This window comes from Nerophis ophidion, linkage group LG15 (genome assembly GCF_033978795.1).
Source record: "Nerophis ophidion isolate RoL-2023_Sa linkage group LG15, RoL_Noph_v1.0, whole genome shotgun sequence".
In the NCBI taxonomy this organism is placed as follows: domain Eukaryota; kingdom Metazoa; phylum Chordata; class Actinopteri; order Syngnathiformes; family Syngnathidae; genus Nerophis; species Nerophis ophidion.
In genome coordinates, this window is record NC_084625.1 from 3859496 (window position 1) to 3884533 (window position 25038).

At 34.4% G+C, this 25038-nt stretch overlaps 1 protein-coding gene across 1 annotated transcript in view; it reads left to right on the forward strand.

Moving 5' to 3' along the window:
- The window catches only part of LOC133569097 (D-beta-hydroxybutyrate dehydrogenase, mitochondrial-like), a 22224-nt gene extending 825 nt beyond the window's left edge, over positions 1–21399 (forward strand). The window contains 6 exon segments of the mRNA XM_061921254.1: positions 1–620; positions 684–794; positions 5393–5534; positions 5595–5699; positions 5702–5746; positions 20657–21399. The exon segment at positions 1–620 is cut by the window's left edge and continues 825 nt beyond it. Coding sequence (XP_061777238.1) covers positions 423–620; positions 684–794; positions 5393–5534; positions 5595–5699; positions 5702–5746; positions 20657–21114 — 1059 coding nt within the window. The 5' untranslated portion in view covers positions 1–422 and the 3' untranslated portion in view covers positions 21115–21399.
- Positions 21400–25038: the final 3639 nt, after the last annotated feature.

The following is a 25038-nucleotide window of genomic DNA, read 5'->3' on the forward strand; positions in this document are numbered from 1 at the left end:
CATCTATCCATCCATCACATTTTTTACGGCTTGTCCCTTTCAGGATCTCGTTTTTTTATATAATGCCGAATTAACAGTAAATAAATAAAAATATCCTAAGAGATTGGACGCATTCGTAGAGCACGGTAGTAAGGAGCAATGCTTCAAAGACGAAATGACGCTAAAATGCTTGTCTTACAAGTACTTCCGGTTTCGCTCTCCTAGTGTTTTTTCCTACTTCCAGCTTGAAATCCCGCCGAATTTTCTTAAAAATATGGAAGTTTTGTCGTCTGACGAATAATCAGCACAAACGTGTCGGTGCAATAATTATATTATAATCAAATTATATAAGGGTCGTATATAATAGGTTGTTTACTTCCGGGGGGCGTGTCGACCCCGTCCCACCCGGCGTGTGCAAAAGTAAACAGAAGCATTGAGCCGAGATGGCGCCGCCGGTCGCGCCGCTGACTTTGTCCGTCTCCCTCACCGCCCTGCTGGGCTTCGGACTGCCGGCGCTGCTGGGCGCCGCCACGACGCTGCTGGGGCTGCCGGAGACCAGCGTGACGGAGTGCATCGTGGCCCTCTATTTGCTGCTGCTGCTCTGCGTGGCGACGCCGAGACTCCCCAGAGGAGTGCTGGAGGTAAGTCACCATGTGTAAATAATAATAATAATAAAAGTGAATTAATGTCGTGTCTGCATGCAGGTAACGGGCAGAGGTGTGTTGGTCACGGGCTGTGACAGCGGCTTTGGCCACGCGTTGGCGTTACACCTGCACCATCTTGGCTTCACCGTCTTTGCAGGATGCCTACTTAAGGTAAAGCTCTTACTTTATTGTTGCCACTCGTAAAAAAAAAAGCTCTTCCCTTATTGTTGCCACTCGTAAAAATACGCTCTTACTTTATTGTTGCCACTCGAAAAAAAGGCTCTTACTTTATTGTTGCCACTATTATAAAAAGCTCTTACTTTATCGTTGCCGCTCGTAAAAATTAAAGCTCTTACTGTATTGTTGTTACTCGTAAAAAAGCTCTTACTGTATTTTTTCCACTCGTAAAAAAAAAAGCTCTTACTTTGTTGCCACTCACAAAAAAAATTCTTACTTTGTTGCCACACGCAAAAAAGTTTTTACTTTTTTGTTGCCACTTGTAAAAAGAAAGCTCTTACTTTATTGTTGCCACTAGTATAAAAAGCTTTTACTTTATCGTTGCCACTCGTAAAAAAAAAAAAAGCTCTTACTATATTGTTGCCACTAGTAAAAAAAGCTCTTACTTTATTTTTTCCACTCGTAAAAAAAAAGTTCTTACGTTATTGTTGCCACTCACAAAAAAAATTCTTACTTTATTGTTGCCACACGTTAAAAAAAGCTCTTACCTTATTGTTGCCACTTGCAAAAATACGCTCTTACTTTATTGTTGCCACTCGTAAAAAAAAGCTCTTACTGTATTTTTTCCACTCGTAAAAAAAAAGCTCTTACTTTATTGTTGCCACTCACAAAAAAAATTCTTACTTTATTGTTGCCACACGCAAAAAAGTTCTTACTTTTTTGTTGTCACGCGTAAAAAAAAGCTCTTACCTTATTGTTGCCACTCGTAAAAATACGCTCTTACTTTATTGTTGCCACCCGTAAAAATACGCTCTTACTTCATTGTTGCCACTATTATAAAAAGCTCTTACTGTATTGTTGCTACTCGTAAAAAAAGCTCTTACTGTATTTTTTCCACTAGTAAAAAAAAAAAGCTCTTACTTTATTGTTGCCACACGCAAAAAAGTTCTTACTTTATTGTTGCCACTCGCAAAAAAAGCTCTTACTTCATTGTTGCCACTAGTATAAAAAGCTCTTACTTTATCGTTGCCACTCGTTAAAAAAAAGCTCTTACTGTATTTTTTCCACTCGTAAAAAAAAAAAATCTCTTACTTTATTGTTGCCACTCACAAAAAAAAATTCTTACTTTATTGTTGCCACTCGTAAAAAAAAAAGCTCTTACCTTGTTGTTGCCACTCACAAAAATATGCTCTTACTTTGTTGCCACTCGCAAAAAAAGCTCTTACTTTATTGTTGCCACTAGTATAAAAAGCTCTTACTTTATCTTTGCCACTCGTAAAAAAAAAAGCTCTTACTGTATTGTTGCCACTCGTAAAAAAAGCTCTCACTTTATTTTTTCCACTCGTAAAAAAAAAGCTCTTACATTATTGTTGCCACTCACAAAAAAGAATTCTTACTTCATTGTTGCCACACGCAAAAAAATTCTTACTTTTTTGTTGCCACTCGCAAAAATACGCTCTTACTTTATTGTTGCCACTCGCAAAAAAAGCTCTTACTTCATTGTTGCCACTAGTATAAAAAGCTCTTACTTTATTGTTGCCACTCGTAAAAAAAAAAAGCTCTTACCTTATTGTTGACACTCGCAAAAAAAGCTCTTACTTTATTGTTGCCACTAGTATAAAAAGCTCTTACTTTATCTTTGCCACTCGTAAAAAAAAAAGCTCTTACTCTATTGGTGTCACTCGTAAAAAAAGCTCTCACTTTATTTTTTCCACTCGTAAAAAAAAAAGCTCTTACGTTATTGTTGCCACTCACAAAAAAGAATTCTTACTTTATTGTTGCCACACGCAAAAAAATTCTTACTTTATTGTTGCCACACGCAAAAATACCCTCTTACTTTATTATTGCCACACGCAAAAAAAGCTCTTACTTCATTGTTGCCACTAGTATAAAAAGCTCTTACTTTATCGTTGCCACTTGTGAAAAAAAGCTCTTACTGTATTGTTGCCACTCGTAAATAAAACTCTTACTTTATTTTTTCCACTCGTAAAAAAAAGCCCTTACTTTATTGTTGCCACTCACAAAAAAAAATTCTTACTTTATTGTTGCCACACGCAAAAAAGTTCTTACTTTTTTTGTTGCCACTCGTAAAAAAAAGATCTTACTTTATTGTTGCCGTTCGCAAAAAGCTACACTATAAGCTTGCATCGCCACTTGTTGAACAAATAATACAAAAATACACAAAGTTAAGAAGATTATGGTGCAACTCTGGACAAAGGTTAGAGCTCGCCTGTACCAGTACCGACCATAAGTAGTCGAGGAGGCCGATAACCGATATTTAGAGTTAATGTTCATTAAGGACTGTACAAAAAATAAGGTAAAATAGGTTAACATCAAGGGACATAAAATAAATTAAAGGAATACAGAGCCGATGCAACCAGCGGCACCATTTTACATACAACTACAAAAGTAAACAACAGAAAAAGAGACAGGAACAGACCCAACAAAGCCACAGAAAGAGCCAACTCCATCCAAGGCTGCCCACTAGCTCTCGGACAATGTCCAAGGAGCATGAGTTAGTATGTTCACAGTAACAGATTAGTTCCACAACGTTCAAGATGGTTTTAAAAAAGGTTTCTAAAGTAAAATTGTGATAGTTATCATGTAAATGTACCGTAAATTCCGGACTATAAGCCGCTCCTTTTTTTCCCCACGCTTTGGAACCTGCGGCTTATAAAACGGTGCAGCTAATTTATGGATTTTTCTTCGGTGACGACCATAAAGCAACTAGTTTTCATTAAAAGACATGCAAAGATTCAGAAGAGGTGTGTTATTTTTTTTGTGCTATGGCGCCATCTTCTGGACGAGTTCGCTCACTGCAGTTGTAGCTAGATGAAGCGACACAATGTTTCCTGCTGTTTAAAGTTTTCAACCGGAAGTCCCGTCTTCTAGCCATCCATAATGTTTCTGCTCATATGGATTCTTCATTCATCAACGATTCGTAAGTTTTAGCTTTAGATAATACGCTAACACGTTTCCGAGCGTCTGTGTTAGTATTATTAACGGTGAGGGGAGCAGTGAGCACCAGCGTTGGCCGCGCCTGGTAAACATTTTTTGGTGATTCCGAGTGCCAAGCAGAGAGGTAATGGCTCCCAATTTAATAATCTTTGGTATGACTCGGCCGGGGTTTGAACTGGGTCCACGACCATGACTTCTGTTTTGTTTGATCAGCCGTTTTACTGCCGTGTCACAGAAATAAACATTTCTGTGTAAATAATGTTTATATAATAATAATAATAATCCATCCATCCATTTTCTATCGCTTATTCCCTTCAGGGTCGCTGGAGCCTATCTCAGCTACAATCGGGCGGAAGGCGGTGTACACCCTGGACAAGTCACCCCCTCATCGCAGGGCCAACACAGATAGACAGACAACATTCACACACTAAGGCCCATTTAGTGTTGCCAATCAATGATAATAATAGACTTTATTCCTAAAAAGCACTTTCCGTTGCGCAAACAGCCTCAAAGTGCCACAGCGTATTAAAAAGATTAATAAAAAGATAATAAAAATAAAAACTATATATCTAAAAAAAGTTGTTGTTTTTTTTAAGAAGGGTTTTTAAGCATTTTTTAAAAGTATTCACAGTCTGTGGTGCCCTCAAGTGGTCAGGGGGAGCATTTCACAAACTGGGAGCATTTTTATAGTCTTTGGTATGACACGGCCAGGGTTTGAACTGGGTCCACGACCATGACTTCGGTTTTGTTTGACCAGCCGTTTTACTACCATATCACAGAAATAAACATTTCTGTGTAAATAACTTATATCACAACGTTTATATAATAATAATAATAATAATAATGGATTTTATTTGGCTTCACGGTGGCAGAGGGGTTAGTGCGTCTGCCTCACAATATGAAAGTCCTGCAGTCCTGGGTTCAATCCCAGGCTCGGGATCTTTCTGTGTGGAGTTTGCATGTTCTCCCCGTGAATGCGTGGGTTCCCTCCGGGTACTCCGGCTTCCTCCCACCTCCAAAGACATGCACCTGGGGATAGGCCCCTCCCACCTCCAAAGACATGCCCCTGGGGATAGGCCCCTCCCACCTCCAAAGACATGCACCTGGGGATAGGTTGATTGGCCACACTAAATTGGCGCTAGTGTGTGAATGTTGTCCGTCCATCTGTGTTGGCCCTGCGATGAGGTGGCGACTTGTCCAGGGTGTACCCCGCCTTCCGCCCGATTGTAGCTGAGATGGGCGCCCGCGACCCCAAAAGGGAATAAGCGGTAGAAAATGGATGGATTGATTTTATCTGTGAAAAGCACTTTCCATTGAGCAAACATCCACAAAGTGCTACGGTGTATTGAAAAAATAAATATAATAAAAATAAAAACCATATAACTAAAAAAAAAAAGTAGTTTTTGTTTGTTTGTTTTTAAGAAGGATTTTTAAGCCCTTTTTAAAAGCATTCACAGTCTGTGGTGCCCTCAGGTGGTCAGGGAGAGCGTTCCACAGACTGGGAGCGGCTATATATTTTAGTGGGTGTGGCTTATATACCGTATAGTTGTTTAAATGCTATTATTAAATGTTTGTCCTGATAATGGGGGTGGTAGGCGGACATTGACAGGAGTTAGTAAATGTGGTGGATCCAGGACCAAGGCGGGGCGGGAGCAAAGAAACTGGAGGACTGTCGCTCGTCCCGCATGAAGGTGCTCCAGCTGGACGTCCGCAGCGATCAGCAGGTGGTCCACGCCGTGGACTTCATCCGAGATCACCTGGGCGAGGCGCAGAGAGGTAGAAGATGCTGGCGCCGCTGCTTCTTGTCACCCGGACTTAAAAAAGTTGTGTCCCCAGGTCTGTGGGCGCTGGTCAACAACGCGGGCGTGTCCGCCTCGGGGGAGGTGGAGTTCACGTCCTTGGAAACCTACAAGCGCGTGTCAGAGGTCAACCTGTGGGGCACCGTCGGGTCACCAAAGCGGCGCTGCCGCTAATTCGTCGGGCTAAAGGTGAGCGACCACTTCCTGCGGGTCAGCTAACGGGCTAACGTGCTAACAACGGTGTGGCTGCGAGCCACATTCCTGAGCGGGGTCATTCCATAAGACGTGTGGACTTTGGAGCTGCAGTGGAACACATGACTTGAACAGAAGCAGGAAGTTACAATAATCCTCCACTGCTTTGAAAAACCAGTAGTTAGAGTCTCTGCCCTGAGATGGGTAGTAGGTTGTGAGTTCAAAACCCTGGCTGAGTCATACCAAAGACTATAAAAAAAATGGGAGTCATTACCTCCCTGCTTGGCACTCAGCATCAAGGATTGGAATTGGGGGTTAAATCACCAAAAATGATTCCCGGGCGTGGCCACTGCTGCTGCTCACTGCTGCTCGCTGCTCCCCTCACCTCCCAGGGGGAGATCAAGAGTAATGGATCGAATGCAAAGAATAATTCCAATTGGAGAGCACAGTGTGTTGATGTTGGACTGATCAATAATTAGAATTATGTGACGGGTCAATAATCAGAATTATCCATCCATTTCCTACCGCTTGTCCCTGTTGGGGATTATGTGACTGAACAATAATCAGAATTATTATCTTACGTCCAAGTTTTCAACCAATTTTAATTTCAATTTTACGTAGAATTTTTCAACCAATTTTACGTCCAATCTTTCAACTAATCATAAATCCAGACTAAGAACCGATTTTACGTTCAATCTTTCAAGCAATGTTTACGTTCAACCTTGCGTCCAATCTTTCAACCAATTTTATGTTCAATCTTTCAACCAATTTTACGTCCAATCTTTCAACTAATCATAAATCCAATCCAAGAACCGATTTTACGTTCAATCTTTCAAGCAATGTTTACGTTCAACCTTGCATCCAATCTTTCAACCAATTTTACGTTGTATCTTTCAACAAATTTTATGTCCAATTGTACATCCAATCTTTCAACCAATTTTACGTTCAATCTTTCAACCAATTTTATGTTCAATCTTTCAACCAATTTTACGTTCAATCTTTTAACTAATCATAAATCCAATCGAAGAACCGATTTTACGTTCAATCTATCAACTAATCATAAATCCAATCTAAGAACCGATTTTACATTCAATCTTTCAACCAATGTTTACGTTCAATCTTGCGTCCGATCTTTCAACCAATTTTACGTTCAATCTTTCAACCATTTTTTACATTCCATCTTTCAACCAATATTACGTTTGATCTTTCAACCAATTTTACATTAGTTCTTTCAACCAATTTTACGTCCAATCTTTCAACTAATCATAAATCCAATCCAAGAACGGATTTTACGTTCAATCTTTCAACCAATTTTACGCTGGATCTTTCAACAAATTTTACGTCCAATTGTACATCCAATCTTTCAACCAATTTTACGTTCAATCTTTCAACCAATTTTATGTTCAATCTTTCAACCAATTTTACGTTCAATCTTTTAACTAATCATGAATCCAATCGAAGAACCGATTTTACGTTCAATCTATCAACCAATTTTACGTTGGATGTTTCAACCAATTTTACGTCCAATCTTTCAACTAATCATAAATCTAATCTAAAAACCGATTTTACGTCCAATCTTTCAACTAATCATTAGTCCAATCTAAGAACCGATTTTACATTCAATCTTTCAACCAATGTTTACGTTCAATCTTGCGTCCGATCTTTCAACCAATTTTACGTTCAATCTTTCAACCATTTTTTACATTCCATCTTTCAACCAATATTACGTTTGATCTTTCAACCAATTTTACATTAGTTCTTTCAACCAATTTTACGTCCAATCTTTCAACTAATCATAAATCCAATCGAAGAACCGATTTTACGTTCAATCTTTCAACCAATGTTTACGTTCAATCTTGCATCCAATCTTTCAACCAATTTTACATTAGTTCTTTCAACCAATTTTACGTCCAATCTTTCAACTAATCATAAATCCAATCCAAGAACGGATTTTACGTTCAATCTTTCAACCAATGTTTACGTTCAATCTTGCATCCAATCTTTCAACCAATTTTACGTCCAATCTTTCAACCAATTTTACGTCCAATCTTTCAACTAATCATAAATCTAATCTAAAAACCGATTTTACGTCCAATCTTTCAACTAATCATTAGTCCAATCTAAGAACCGATTTTACATTCAATCTTTCAACCAATGTTTACGTTCAATCTTGCGTCCGATCTTTCAACCAATTTTACGTTCAATCTTTCAACCATTTTTTACATTCCATCTTTCAACCAATATTACGTTTGATCTTTCAACCAATTTTACATTAGTTCTTTCAACCAATTTTACGTTCAATCTTTCAACCAATTTTACATTAGTTCTTTCAACCAATTTTACGTTCAATCTTTCAACCAATTTTACATTAGTTCTTTCAACCAATTTTACGTCCAATCTTTCAACTAATCATAAATCCAATCCAAGAACCGATTTTACGTTCAATCTTTCAACCAATGTTTACGTTCAATCTTGCATCCAATCTTTCAACCAATTTTACGTTCAATCTTTCAACCAATTTTACGTCCAATCTTTCAACTAATCACAAATCCAATCTAAGAACCGATTTTACGTTTAATCTTTCAACTAATGTTTACGTTCAATCTTGTGTCCAATCTTTCAACCAATTTTACGTTCAATCTTTCAACCAATTTTACCGTCAATTTATCAACCAATTTTACGTCCAATCTTTCAACTAATCACAAATCCAATCTAAGAACCGATTTTACGTCCAATCTTTCAACTAATGTTTACGTTCAATCTTTCAACTAATCATAAATTCAATCTAAGAACCGATTTTACGTTCAATCTTTCAACCAATGTTTACGTTCAACCTTGCATCCAATCTTTCAACCAATTTTACGTTGGATCTTTCAACAAATTTTACGTCCAATTGTACATCCAATCTTTCAACCAATTGTACATCCAATCTTTCAACCAATTTTATGTTCAATCTTTCAACCAATTTTACATCCAACTCATTCAACCAATTTTACGTCCAATCTTTCAACTAATCAGAAGTCCAAACTAAGAACCGATTTTACGTTCAATCTTTCAACCAATTTTACGTTCAATCTTTCAACCAATTTTATGTTCAATCTTTCAACCATTTTTACGTCCAATCTTTTAACTAATCATAAATCCAATCTAAGAACCTATTTTACGTTCAATCTTTCAACTAATGTTTACGTTCAATCTTATGTTCAATCTATCAACCAATTTTACGTTGGATGTTTCAACCAATTTTACGTCCAATCGTACATCCAATCTTTCAACCAATTTTACGTCCAATCTTTCAACTAATCATTAGTCCAATCTAAGAACCGATTTTACATCCAATCTTTCAACCATTTTTTACATTCCATCTTTCAACCAATATTACGTTTGATCTTTCAACCAATTTTACATTAGTTCTTTCAACCAATTTTACGTCCAATCTTTCAACTAATCATAAATCCAATCCAAGAACCGATTTTACGTTCAATCTTTCAACCAATGTTTACGTTCAATCTTGCATCCAATCTTTCAACCAATTTTACGTTCAATCTTTCAACCAATTTTACGTCCAATCTTTCAACTAATCACAAATCCAATCTAAGAACCGATTTTACGTTCAATCTTTCAACTAATGTTTACGTTCAATCTTGCGTCCAATCTTTCAACCAATTTTACGTTCAATCTTTCAACCAATTTTACGTCCAATCTTTCAACTAATCACAAATCCAATCTAAGAACCGATTTTACGTCCAATCTTTCAACTAATGTTTACGTTCAATCTTTCAACTAATCATAAATTCAATCTAAGAACCGATTTTACGTTCAATCTTTCAACCAATGTTTACGTTCAACCTTGCATCCAATCTTTCAACCAATTTTACGTTGGATCTTTCAACAAATTTTACGTCCAATTGTACATCCAATCTTTCAACCAATTGTACATCCAATCTTTCAACCAATTTTATGTTCAATCTTTCAACCAATTTTACATCCAAATCATTCAACCAATTTTACGTCCAATCTTTCAACTAATCAGAAGTCCAAACTAAGAATCGATTTTACGTTCAATCTTTCAACCAATTTTACGTTCAATCTTTCAACCAATTTTATGTTCAATCTTTCAACCATTTTTACGTCCAATCTTTTAACTAATCATAAATCCAATCTAAGAACCTATTTTACGTTCAATCTTTCAACTAATGTTTACGTTCAATCTTATGTTCAATCTATCAACCAATTTTACGTTGGATGTTTCAACCAATTTTACGTCCAATCGTACATCCAATCTTTCAACCAATTTTACGTCCAATCTTTCAACTAATCATTAGTCCAATCTAAGAACCGATTTTACATCCAATCTTTCAACCAATTTTACGTTCAATCTTTCAACCATTTTTTACATTCCATCTTTCAACCAATATTACGTTTGATCTTTCAACCAATTTTACATTAGTTCTTTCAACCAATTTTACGTTCAATCTTTCAACCAATTTTACGTCCAATCTTTCAACTAATCATAAATCCAATCCAAGAACCGATTTTACGTTCAATCTTTCAACCAATGTTTACGTTCAATCTTGCATCCAATCTTTCAACCAATTTTACGTTCAATCTTTCAACCAATTTTACGTCCAATCTTTCAACTAATCATAAATCCAATCCAAGAACCGATTTTACGTTCAATCTTGCATCCAATCTTTCAACCAATTTTACGTTCAATCTTTCAACCAATTTTACGTTCAATCTTTCAACCAATTTTACGTCCAATCTTTCAACTAATCATAAATCCAATCCAAGAACCGATTTTACGTTCAATCTTTCAACCAATGTTTACGTTCAATCTTGCATCCAATCTTTTAAACAATTTTACGTCCGATCTTTCAACCAATTTTACGTCCAATCTTTCAACCAATTTTACGTCCAATCTTTCAACCAATTTTACGTCCAATCTTTCAACCAATTTTACGTTCAATCTTTCAACCGATTTTACGTCCAATCTTTCAACTAATCATAAATCCAATCCAAGAACCGATTTTACGTTCAATCTTGCATCCAATCTTTCAACCAATTTTACGTTCAATCTTTCAACCAATTTTACGTCCAATCTTTCAACTAATCACAAATACAATCTAAGAACCGATTTTACGTCCAATCTTTCAACCAATTTTACGTTCAATCTTTCAACCAATTTTACGTTTAATCTATCAACCAATTTTACGTCCAATCTTTCAACTAATCATAAATCCAAGCTAAGAACCGATTTTACGTTCAATCATTCAACCAATTTTACGTCCAATCTTTCAACCAATTTTACGTCCAATCTTTCAACTAATCATAAATCCAATCTAAGAACCAATTTTACGTTCAATCTTTCAACCAATTTTACGTCCAAATCATTCAACCAATTTTACGTCCAATCTTTCAACTAATCATAAATCCAATCTAAGAACCGATTTTACGTTCAATCTTTCAACCAATTTTATGTTCAATCTTTCAACCTTGTTCTTGTTGTGATGGGGTAGGTTTATATAAGCGTTCCTTCAACCTACACCCTTTCGGCTCAATCATTGCTCAAATGAGTGGTTTTTTTTTTCTTTTCTTGTTGTTGTTCTTTGTTTTATGTGAAGATTGCCGAAATAAAATACATTGATTGATTGATTGATTGATTGATTTTACGTTGGATCTTTCAACAAATTTTACGTCCAATCGTACATCCAATCTTTCAACCAATTTTAAGTTCAATCTTTCAACCAATTTTACGTTCGATCTTTCAACCAATTTTACGTCCAATCTTTCAACTAATCAGAAGTCCAATCCAAGAATCGATTTTACGTTCAATCTTTCAAGCAATTTTTACGTTCAATCTTTCAACCAATTTTACGTCTAAATCATTCAACCAATTTTACGTCCAATCTTTCAACTAATCATAAGTCCAATCTAAGAATCGATTTTACGTCCAATCTTTCAACTAATCATAAATCCAATCTAAGAATCGATTTTACGTTCAATCTTTCAACCAATGTTTACGTCCAATTGTACATCCAATCTTTCAACCAATTTTACGTCCAATCTTTCAACCAATTTTACGTCCAATCTTTCAACTAATCATAAATCCAATCTAAGAACCGATTTTAAGTTCAATCTTTCAACCAATGTTTACGTCCAATTGTACATCCAATCTTTCAACCAATTTTACGTTCGATCTTTCAACACATTTTACGTTCAATCTTTCAACCAATTTTATGTTCAATCTTTCAACCAATTTTACGTCCAATCGTACATCCAATCTATCAACCAATTTTACGTTCAATCTTTCAACCAATTTTTACGTTCAACCTTGCGTTCAAACTTTAAACCAATTTTACGTTGGGTCTTTCAACAAATTTTATGTCCAATCTTTCAACCAATTTTACGTTGGATCTTTCAACAAATTTTACGTCCAATCGTACATCCAATCTTTCAACCAATTTTACGTTCAATCTTTCAACCAATTTTACGTTCGATCGTTCAACCAATTTTACGTCCAATCTTTCAACTAATCAGAAGTCCAATCCAAGAATCGATTTTACGTTCAATCTTTCAAGCAATTTTTACGTTCAATCTTTCAACCAATTTTACGTTCGATCTTTCAACACATTTTACGTCCAATCGTACATCCAATCCATCAACCAATTTTACGTTCAATCTTTCAACCAATTTTACGTTCAATCTTTCAACCAATTTTTACGTTCAACCTTGCGTTCGAACTTTAAACCAATTTTACGTTGGGTCTTTCAACAAATTTTATGTCCAATCTTTCAACCAATTTTACGTTGGATCTTTCAACCAATTTTACGTCCAATCGTACATCCAATCTTTCAACCAATTTTACGTTCAATCTTTCAACCAATTTTACGTCCAATCTTTCAACTAATCAGAAGTCCAATCCAAGAATCGATTTTACGTTCAATCTTTCAAGCAATTTTTACGTTCAATCTTTCAACCAATTTTACGTCTAAATCATTCAACCAATTTTGTCCAATCTTTCAACTAATCATAAGTCCAATCTAAGAATCGATTTTACGTTCAATCTTTCAACCAATGTTTACGTTCAATCTTGCGTCCAATCTTTCAACCAATTTTACGTCCAATCTTTCAACCAATTTTACGTCCAATCTTTCAACTAATCATAAATCCAATCTAAGAACCGATTTTAAGTTCAATCTTTCAACCAATGTTTACGTCCAATTGTACATCCAATCTTTCAACCAATTTTACGTTCGATCTTTCAACACATTTTACGTTCAATCTTTCAACCAATTTTACGTCCAATCGTACATCCAATCTATCAACCAATTTTACGTTCAATCTTTCAACCAATTTTATGTTCAATCTTTCAACAAATTTTACGTCCAATCGTACATCCAATCTTTCAACCAATTTTACGTTCGATCTTTCAACCAATTTTACGTCCAATCTTTCAACTAATCATAAATCCAATCTAAGAATCAATTTTACGTTCAATCTTTCAACCAATGTTTACGTTCAATCTTGCGTCCAATCTTTCAACCAATTTTACGTTCGATCTTTCAACACATTTTACGTTCAATCTTTCAACCAATTTTATGTTCAATCTTTCAACCAATTTTACGTCCAATCGTACATCCAATCTATCAACCAATTTTACGTTCAATCTTTCAACCAATTTTACGTTCAATCTTTCAACCAATTTTTACGTTCAACCTTGCGTTCAAACTTTAAACCAATTTTACGTTGGGTCTTTCAACAAATTTTATGTCCAATCTTTCAACCAATTTTACGTTGGATCTTTCAACAAATTTTACGTCCAATCGTACATCCAATCTTTCAACCAATTTTACGTCCAATCTTTCAACTAATCATAAATCCAATCTAAGAATCAATTTTACGTTCAATCTTTCAACCAATTTTACGTCCAATCTTTCAACTAATCAGAAGTCCAATCCAAGAATCGATTTTACGTTCAATCTTTCAAGCAATTTTTACGTTCAATCTTTCAACCAATTTTACGTCTAAATCATTCAACCAATTTTGTCCAATCTTTCAACTAATCATAAGTCCAATCTAAGAATCGATTTTACGTTCAATCTTTCAACCAATGTTTACGTTCAATCTTGCGTCCAATCTTTCAACCAATTTTACGTCCAATCTTTCAACCAATTTTACGTCCAATCTTTCAACTAATCATAAATCCAATCTAAGAACCGATTTTAAGTTCAATCTTTCAACCAATGTTTACGTCCAATTGTACATCCAATCTTTCAACCAATTTTACGTTCGATCTTTCAACACATTTTACGTTCAATCTTTCAACCAATTTTACGTCCAATCGTACATCCAATCTATCAACCAATTTTACGTTCAATCTTTCAACCAATTTTATGTTCAATCTTTCAACCAATTTTACGTGCGATCTTTCAACCAATTTTACGTCCAATCTTTCAACTAATCATAAATCCAATCTAAGAATCAATTTTACGTTCAATCTTTCAACCAATGTTTACGTTCAATCTTGCGTCCAATCTTTCAACCAATTTTACGTTCGATCTTTCAACACATTTTACGTTCAATCTTTCAACCAATTTTATGTTCAATCTTTCAACCAATTTTACGTCCAATCGTACATCCAATCTATCAACCAATTTTACGTTCAATCTTTCAACCAATTTTACGTTCAATCTTTCAACCAATTTTTACGTTCAACCTTGCGTTCAAACTTTAAACCAATTTTACGTTGGGTCTTTCAACAAATTTTATGTCCAATCTTTCAACCAATTTTACGTTGGATCTTTCAACAAATTTTACGTCCAATCGTACATCCAATCTTTCAACCAATTTTACGTCCAATCTTTCAACTAATCATAAATCCAATCTAAGAACCGATTTTAAGTTCAATCTTTCAACCAATGTTTACGTTCAATCTTGCGTCCAATCTTTCAACCAATTTTACATTCGATCTTTCAACCATTTTTTACGTTCGATCTTTCAACCAATTTTTACGTTCAATCTTGCGTTCAAACTTTAAACCAATTTTACGTTGGGTCTTTCAACAAATTTTACGTCCAATCGTACATCCAATCTTTCAACCAATTTTACATCCAATCTTTAAACCAATTCTACGTTCAATTTTGCATTCAGTCTTTCAACCAATTTTACATTGGATCTTTTAACAAATTTTATGTCCAATCGTACAACCATTCTTTCGATCAATCTTACGTTCAATCTTTCAACCAATTTTACATCAACTCGTATGTCCAATCTTTCAACCAATCTTCCGTTCAATTTTTCAACCAATTTTACGTCCAATTTTTCAACCAATTTTACGTCCAATCTTTCAACTAATCATAAGTCCGATCTAAGAACTGATTTTACGTCCAATCTTTCAACCAATTTTACGTTGGATCTTTCAACAAATTTTACGTCCAATCGTACATCCAATCTTTCAACCAATTTTAAGTTCAATCTTTCAACTAATTTTACGTTCAATCTTTTAACCAATGTTTACGTTCAATCTTGCGTCCAATCTTTCAACAAATTTTACGCTGGATCTTTCAACACATTTTACGTCCAATCGTACATCCAATCTATCAACCAATTTTACGTTCAATCTTTCAACCAATTTTTACGTTCAACCTTGCGTTCAAACTTTAAACCAATTTTACGTTGGGTCTTTCAACAAATTTTATGTCCAATCTTTCAACCAATTTTACGTTGGATCTTTCAACAAATTTTACGTCCAATCGTACATCCAATCTTTCAACCAATTTTAAGTTCAATCTTTCAACCAATTTTACGTTCGATCTTTCAACCAATTTTACGTCCAATCTTTCAACTAATCAGAAGTCCAATCCAAGAATCGATTTTACGTTCAATCTTTCAAGCAATTTTTACGTTCAATCTTTCAACCAATTTTACGTCTAAATCTTTCAACCAATTTTACGTCCAATCTTTCAACTAATCATAAATCCAATCTAAGAATCGATTTTACGTTCAATCTTTCAACTAATGTTTACGTTCAATCTTGCGTCCAATCTTTCAACCAATTTTACGTCCAATCTTTCAACTAATCATAAATCCAATCTAAGAACCGATTTTAAGTTCCATCTTTCAACCAATGTTTACGTCCAATTGTACATCCAATCTTTCAACCAATTTTACGTTCGATCTTTCAACACATTTTACGTTCAATCTTTCAACCAATTTTATGTTCAATCTTTCAACCAATTTTACGTTCAATCTTTCAACCAATTTTACGTTCAATCTTTCAACCAATTTTTACGTTCAACCTTGCGTTCAAACTTTAAACCAATTTTACGTTGGGTCTTTCAACAAATTTTATGTCCAATCTTTCAACCAATTTTACGTTGGATCTTTCAACAAATTTTACGTCCAATCGTACATCCAATCTTTCAACCAATTTTACGTCCAATCTTTCAACTAATCATAAATCCAATCTAAGAATCAATTTTACGTTCAATCTTTCAACCAATTTTACGTCCAATCTTTCAACTAATCAGAAGTCCAATCCAAGAATCGATTTTACGTTCAATCTTTCAAGCAATTTTTACGTTCAATCTTTCAACCAATTTTACGTCTAAATCATTCAACCAATTTTGTCCAATCTTTCAACTAATCATAAGTCCAATCTAAGAATCGATTTTACGTTCAATCTTTCAACCAATGTTTACGTTCAATCTTGCGTCCAATCTTTCAACCAATTTTACGTCCAATCTTTCAACCAATTTTACGTCCAATCTTTCAACTAATCATAAATCCAATCTAAGAACCGATTTTAAGTTCAATCTTTCAACCAATGTTTACGTCCAATTGTACATCCAATCTTTCAACCAATTTTACGTTCGATCTTTCAACACATTTTACGTTCAATCTTTCAACCAATTTTACGTCCAATCGTACATCCAATCTATCAACCAATTTTACGTTCAATCTTTCAACCAATTTTATGTTCAATCTTTCAACCAATTTTACGTGCGATCTTTCAACCAATTTTACGTCCAATCTTTCAACTAATCATAAATCCAATCTAAGAATCAATTTTACGTTCAATCTTTCAACCAATGTTTACGTTCAATCTTGCGTCCAATCTTTCAACCAATTTTACGTTCGATCTTTCAACACATTTTACGTTCAATCTTTCAACCAATTTTATGTTCAATCTTTCAACCAATTTTACGTCCAATCGTACATCCAATCTATCAACCAATTTTACGTTCAATCTTTCAACCAATTTTACGTTCAATCTTTCAACCAATTTTTACGTTCAACCTTGCGTTCAAACTTTAAACCAATTTTACGTTGGGTCTTTCAACAAATTTTATGTCCAATCTTTCAACCAATTTTACGTTGGATCTTTCAACAAATTTTACGTCCAATCGTACATCCAATCTTTCAACCAATTTTACGTCCAATCTTTCAACTAATCATAAATCCAATCTAAGAACCGATTTTAAGTTCAATCTTTCAACCAATGTTTACGTTCAATCTTGCGTCCAATCTTTCAACCAATTTTACATTCGATCTTTCAACCATTTTTTACGTTCGATCTTTCAACCAATTTTTACGTTCAATCTTGCGTTCAAACTTTAAACCAATTTTACGTTGGGTCTTTCAACAAATTTTACGTCCAATCGTACATCCAATCTTTCAACCAATTTTACATCCAATCTTTAAACCAATTCTACGTTCAATTTTGCATTCAGTCTTTCAACCAATTTTACATTGGATCTTTTAACAAATTTTATGTCCAATCGTACAACCATTCTTTCGATCAATCTTACGTTCAATCTTTCAACCAATTTTACATCAACTCGTATGTCCAATCTTTCAACCAATCTTCCGTTCAATTTTTCAACCAATTTTACGTCCAATTTTTCAACCAATTTTACGTCCAATCTTTCAACTAATCATAAGTCCGATCTAAGAACTGATTTTACGTCCAATCTTTCAACCAATTTTACGTTGGATCTTTCAACAAATTTTACGTCCAATCGTACATCCAATCTTTCAACCAATTTTAAGTTCAATCTTTCAACTAATTTTACGTTCAATCTTTTAACCAATGTTTACGTTCAATCTTGCGTCCAATCTTTCAACAAATTTTACGCTGGATCTTTCAACACATTTTACGTCCAATCGTACATCCAATCTATCAACCAATTTTACGTTCAATCTTTCAACCAATTTTTACGTTCAACCTTGCGTTCAAACTTTAAACCAATTTTACGTTGGGTCTTTCAACAAATTTTATGTCCAATCTTTCAACCAATTTTACGTTGGATCTTTCAACAAATTTTACGTCCAATCGTACATCCAATCTTTCAACCAATTTTAAGTTCAATCTTTCAACCAATTTTACGTTCGATCTTTCAACCAATTTTACGTCCAATCTTTCAACTAATCAGAAGTCCAATCCAAGAATCGATTTTACGTTCAATCTTTCAAGCAATTTTTACGTTCAATCTTTCAACCAATTTTACGTCTAAATCTTTCAACCAATTTTACGTCCAATCTTTCAACTAATCATAAATCCAATCTAAGAATCGATTTTACGTTCAATCTTTCAACTAATGTTTACGTTCAATCTTGCGTCCAATCTTTCAACCAATTTTACGTCCAATCTTTCAACTAATCATAAATCCAATCTAAGAACCGATTTTAAGTTCCATCTTTCAACCAATGTTTACGTCCAATTGTACATCCAATCTTTCAACCAATTTTACGTTCGATCTTTCAACACATTTTACGTTCAATCTTTCAACCAATTTTATGTTCAATCTTTCAACCAATTTTACGTTCAATCTTTCAACCAATTTTTACGTTCAACCTTGCGTTCAAACTTTAAACCAATTTTACGTTGGGTCTTTCAACAAATTTTATGTCCAATCTTTCAACCAATTTTACGTTGGATCTTTCAACAAATTTTACGTCCAATCGTACATCCAATCTTTCAACCAATTTTACGTCCAATCTTTCAACTAATCATAAATCCAATCTAAGAATCAATTTTACGTTCAATCTTTCAACCAATTTTACGTCCAATCTTTCAACTAATCATAAATCCAATCTAAGAACCGATTTTACGTTCAATCTTTCAATTAATGTTTACATTCAATCTTGCGTCCAATCTTTCAACCAATTTTACGTCCAATCTTTCAACCAATTTTATGTTCAATCTTTCAACTAATCATAAATCCAATCTAAGAACCGATTTTACGTTCAATCTTTCAACCAATGTTTACGTTCAATCTTGCGTCCAATCTTTCAACCAATTTTACGCTGGATCTTTCAACACATTTTACGTCCAATCGTAAATCCAATCATTCAACCAATTTTACGTCCAATCTTTCAACTAATCATAAATCCAATCTAAGAACCGATTTTACGTTCAATCTTTCAAGCAATTTTTACGTTCTTTCAAGCAATTTTTACGTTCAATCTTGCGTACAATCTTTCAACCAATCATACATCCAATCTTTCAACCAATTTTACGTCCAATCTTTCAACTAATCATAAGTCCAATCTAAGAACCGATTTTACGTTCAATCTTGCGTCCAATCTTTCGACCAATTTTACGTTGGATCTTTCAACAAATTTTACGTCCAATCTTTCAACTAATCATAAATCCAATCTAAGAACCGATTTTACGTTCAATCTTTCAAGCAATTTTTACGTTCAATCTTGCGTTCAATCTTTAAACAAATTTTACGTCCAATCATACATCCAATCTTTCAACCAATTTTACGTCCAATCTTTCAACTAATCATAAATACAATCTTAGAACCGATTTTACGTTCAATCTTTCAACTAATCATTAGTCCAAACTAAGAACCGATTTTACGTTCAATCTTTCAAGCAATTTTTACGTTCAATCTTACGTTCAAACTTTCAACCAATTTTACGTCAAAATCATTCAACCATATGGGGTATGGGTTGGGTTGCTGTTCTTGGAAGTGGGTGGGAAAAAAGGGGGAAAATGTGTTGATTGTTCTATTGTACATTGTAATACCTGTCAAATTCAATAAAAAAAAATAAAATAATATAAAAAAATCATTCAACCAATTTTACGTCCGATCTTTCAACTAATCATAAGTCCAATCTAAGAACCGATTTTACGTTCAATCTTTCAACCAATTTTACGTCCAATCGTACATCCAATCTTTCAACCAATCTTACGTTCAATCTTCAACCAATTTTACGTTCGATCTTTCAACCAATTTTACGTCCAATCTTTCAACTAATCATAAGTCAAATCTAAGAACCGATTTTACGTTCTATCTTTCAACCAATGTTTACGTTCAATCTTGCGTCCGATCTTTCAACCAATTTTACGTTCGATCTTTCAACCAATTTTTACGTTCAAACTTTAAACCAATTTTACGTTGGATCTTTCAACAAATTTGACGTCCAATCGTACATCCAATCTTTCAACCAATTTTACGTTCGATCTTTAAACCAATTTTACGTTCAATCTTTCAACCAATTTTAAGCTCAATCTTTCAACCAATTTTAAGTTCAATCTTTCAACCAATTTTACGTCCAATCTTTAAACCAATTCTACGTTCAATTTTGCGTTCAGTCTTTCAACCAATTTTACGTTCAATCTTTCAACCAATTTTACGTCCAATCTTTCAACCAATGTCAAGCTTTCAACCAATCTTCCGTTCAATTTTTCAACCAATTTTACGTCAAATCTTGCAACCGATTTAATGTTTAATTTTTGAACAAATTTTGCGTTTAATCTTAATTTTCCACCAACTTTATGTCTAATTTTAAGTACAATTTTGAGAGAAAGTTAGGTTGATGGATTGGATGTAGGATTGTTAGCGTGGGACACAATGTTTGCGTGTGAAAAGGATGTTGTGGTGTCGCCAGGCCGCGTGGTGAACATGTCCAGCTCCGACGCCCGCATGGGGGACGTCATGCGCTCGCCCGACTGCGTGTCCAAATACGGCGTGGAGGCCTTCTCCGACTGCCTGCGCCACGAGATGAAGCCCTGGGGGGTCAAAGTGTCGCTGGTGGAGCCGGGGAACTTCACCGCCGCCGCGGGACTTCTCACCCGCCACGCCGCGCCCGACAAGCTGTGGGCCGAGGCGCCGGCGGGCGTGCGGGAAGACTACGGCAGAGTCCACTTCCAGCGGCGGGCGGCGCCGGTGCGCTCTTTCCGCGGCGGCGGGCGGACGGACGTGGGTCCTGTGGTGCAGGACGTTGTGGACGCCATCAGGTCCAAGCGTCCTTACACCCGCTACAACCCCATGGAGCCTCGCTGCTGGCTGCGCATGCAGCTGATGACACATCTTCCTGCCGCCCTCTCAGACCTGCTCTACTTTTAAACCCTCTTTCACTTTCTATCCTCACATATTTCACATGAATAATCATAATAATAATAATAATAATAATAATAATGTAGAGCATTCGTATGCATTCAATGTTGACACTGCAGTGATTTAACACTAAACACCACCAGAGGGCGCCATTGGATCATGTTTGATTTACTCTACTTGTACGTCGACATTTTCAAAAATAAATCAAAAAATGTTTGAAAAAATATGATTACTGCAACCAAGGTGGTGAATTGATCCTTCGATTATTTTTCCATCCATACAAATTTTAAAAATTATTAATAAAAAACGACTAGTTAAAATATCGTTTTAAAAAAATTGAAAAAATAAAAAAACGACTTGTTAAAATGTCGTTTTAAAATAATAAAATATATAAAAAAAGGAAGCGTGTTTTGTGTTAAAAAGCAATAACTAATTCTAAAAGACGATTTGATTTTCATTTTATATTTCATGAAAGAAAATTTAAAGTCTCCATTGAACGGAAACGGAAAGACATTCTAAAACCGGAAGTTGTGTTTTCAAAGTAAGAGCGGGGATAATACGGTACCCTAAAATGTATTGTAGCTCTACACAGAAATTATTTTGAACATTAGACGGTGACGAGATGTTTTATGTGATATAATACTGTAGATTGGTGCAAAAATAATTTATTAATAATAATAATACAGAAGTGAGCGCTCGTATGAATTCAATGTTGACACTGCAGCGTTTGAAATGAGCCCAAAATGGAGGTTTTAGGTCAACTGTAACACCAAACACCACCAGGGGGCGCCCTCAGATCATGTTTGATTTACTCTACTTGTACGTCGACATTTTCAAAAATAAATAAAAAAATGTTTGACAAAATATGATTACTGCAACCAAGGTGATGAATTGGTCTTTCGATTTTTTTCCATGTTTACAAATTAAAAAATAATAATATTAAAAAACGACTAGTTAAAATAACGTTTAAAACGATATTTTAAAAAAAAATGGAAAAAATAAAAAACGACTTGTTAAAATGTCGTTTTAAAATACGAATTTTTTTTTAAAAAAAGGAAGCGTGTTTTGTGTTAAAAAGCAATTGACTAATTCTAAAAGACGATTTGATTTTCATTTTATATTTCATGAAAGAAAATTTAAAGTCTCCATTGAACGGAAACGGAAAGACATTCTAAAACCGGAAGTTGTGTTTTCAAAGTAAGAGCGGGGATAATACGGTACCCTAAAATGTATTGTAGCTCTACACAGAAATTATTTTAGACAGTAGACGGTGACGAGATGTTTTATGTGATATAATACTGTAGATTGGTGCAAAAATAATTTATTAATAATAATAATAATACAGTAGATTTTAAAAAGTTAAAAAATACTGATACTGCGACCAAAGGGGTGAATTGGTCTTTAGATTTTTTTTTTCCATGTTCATCCATCCATTCCCTACCGCTTATTCTCTTTTGGGGTCGCTGGCGCCTACCTCAGCAACAATCAGGCGGAAGGCAGTATGAAAAATGAAAAAAATTTAATCAAAACGATTAGTTAAAATGTCGTTTTAAAATACGAAACATAAAAATGAAAAAATATGCGTGTTTTTGTGTTAAAAAGCAATAACTAATTCTAAAATACGATTTTCATTTCATATTTCATGAAAGAAAAAATGAAAATCTCCATTGAACGGAAACGGAAACACATTCTAAAGCCGGAAGTTGTATTTTCAAAGTAATAGCGTGTATAAGACGGTACCCTAAAATGTCTCGTAGCTCGACACAGAAATTATTTTAGACATTACCCGACGAAGAGATGTTTTATGTGATATAATACTGTATATTGGTGCAAAAATAATGTATTAATAATAATAATAATAATACAGAAGTGAGCGCTCGTATGCATTCAATGTTGACACTGCAGCGTTTGAAATGAGCCCAAAATGGAGGTTTTAGGTCAACTGTAACACCGAACACCACCAGGGGGCGCCCTTGGATCATGTTTGATTTAAATTTAGATTTTAAATACTGATACTGCAACCAAAGGGGTGAATTGGTCTTTGATTTTTTTTTTTTTTCATGTATGAAATCTGAAAAAAATTGAATTAAAACGATTAGTTAGAGTGTCGTTTTAAAATACGAAACATAAAAATGAAAAACATATGCGTATTTTGTGTTAAAAAGCAATAACTAATTCTAAAAGACGATTTTAATTTTATATTTCACGAAAGAAAATTTCAAGTCTCCATTGAACGGAAACGGAAAGACATTCTAAAGCCGGAAGTTGTGTTTTCAAAGTAAGAGCGGGGATAAGACGGTACCCTAAAATGTATTGTAGCTCTACACGGAAATTATTTTAGACATTACACGACGAGGAGATGTTTTATGTGATATAATACTGTAGATTGGTGCAAAAATAATTTAATAATAATAATAATAATACAGAAGTGAGCGCTCGTATGCATTCAATGTTGACACAGCAGCGTTTGAAATGAGCCCAAAATGGAGGTTTTAGGTCAACTGTAACACCAAACACCACCAGGGGGCGCCCTCAGATCATGTTTGATTTACTCTACTATTTAATCTACATTTTCAAAAATAAATCAAATTTAAAAAAATTAACATAATACTAATACTGCAACCAAATGGGTGAATTGGTCTTTTGATAATTTTTTTTCATGTATGAAAATTGAAAGAAGTAAAAATAATAAAGGATTAGTTTAGATGTTTTAAAAAACGAAAAATAAAAAGAATAAAAATAAGCGTGTTTTGTATTAAAAAGCAATAACTAATTCTGAAAGACGATTCGATTTTCATTTTATATTTAATGAAAGAAAATTTAAAGTCTCCATTGAACGGAAACGGAAAGACATTCTAAAACCGGAAGTTGTGTTTTCAAAGTAAGAGCGGGGATAATACGGTACCCTAAAATGTATTGTAGCTCTAAACAGAAATTATTTTGAACATTAGACGGTGACGAGATGTTTTATGTGATATAATACTGTAGATTGGTGCAAAAATAATTTAATAATAATAATAATAACACAGTTGATTTTAAAAAGTTAAAAAATACAGATACTGCGACCAAAGGGGTGAATTGGTCTTTAGATTTTTTTTTTCATGTTCATCCATCCATTCTCTACCGCTTATTCTCTTTTGGGGTCGCTGGCGCCTACCTCAGCAACAATCAGGCGGAAGGCAGTATGAAAAATGAAAAAAATTAAATCAAAACGATTAGTTAAAATGTCGTTTTAAAATACGAAACATAAAAATGAAGAAAATATGCGTGTTTTTGTGTTAAAAAGCAATAACTAATTCGAAAATACGATTTGATTTTCATTTCATATTTCATGAAAGAAAAATGAAAGTCTCCATTGAACGGAAACGGAAAGACATTCTAAAACCGGAAGTTGTGTTTTCAAAGTAAGAGCGGGGATAATACGGTACCCTAAAATGTATTGTAGCTCTAAACAGAAATTATTTTGAACATTAGACGGTGACGAGATGTTTTATGTGATATAATACTGTAGATTGGTGCAAAAATAATTTAATAATAATAATAATAACACAGTTGATTTTAAAAAGTTAAAAAATACAGATACTGCGACCAAAGGGGTGAATTGGTCTTTAGATTTTTTTTTTTCATGTTCATCCATCCATTCTCTACCGCTTATTCTCTTTTGGGGTCGCTGGTGCCTACCTCAGCAACAATCAGGCGGAAGGCAGTATGAAAACTTGAAAAACATTAAATCAAAACGATTAGTTAAAATGTGGTTTTAAAATACGAAACATAAAAATGAAAAAAATGTGCGTGTTTTTGTGTTAAAAAGCAATAACTAATTCTAAAAGACGATTTTCATTTTATATTTCATGAAAGAAAAAATGAAAATCTCCATTGAACGGAAACGGAAACACATTCTTAAGCCAGAAGTTGTATTTTCAAAGTAATAGC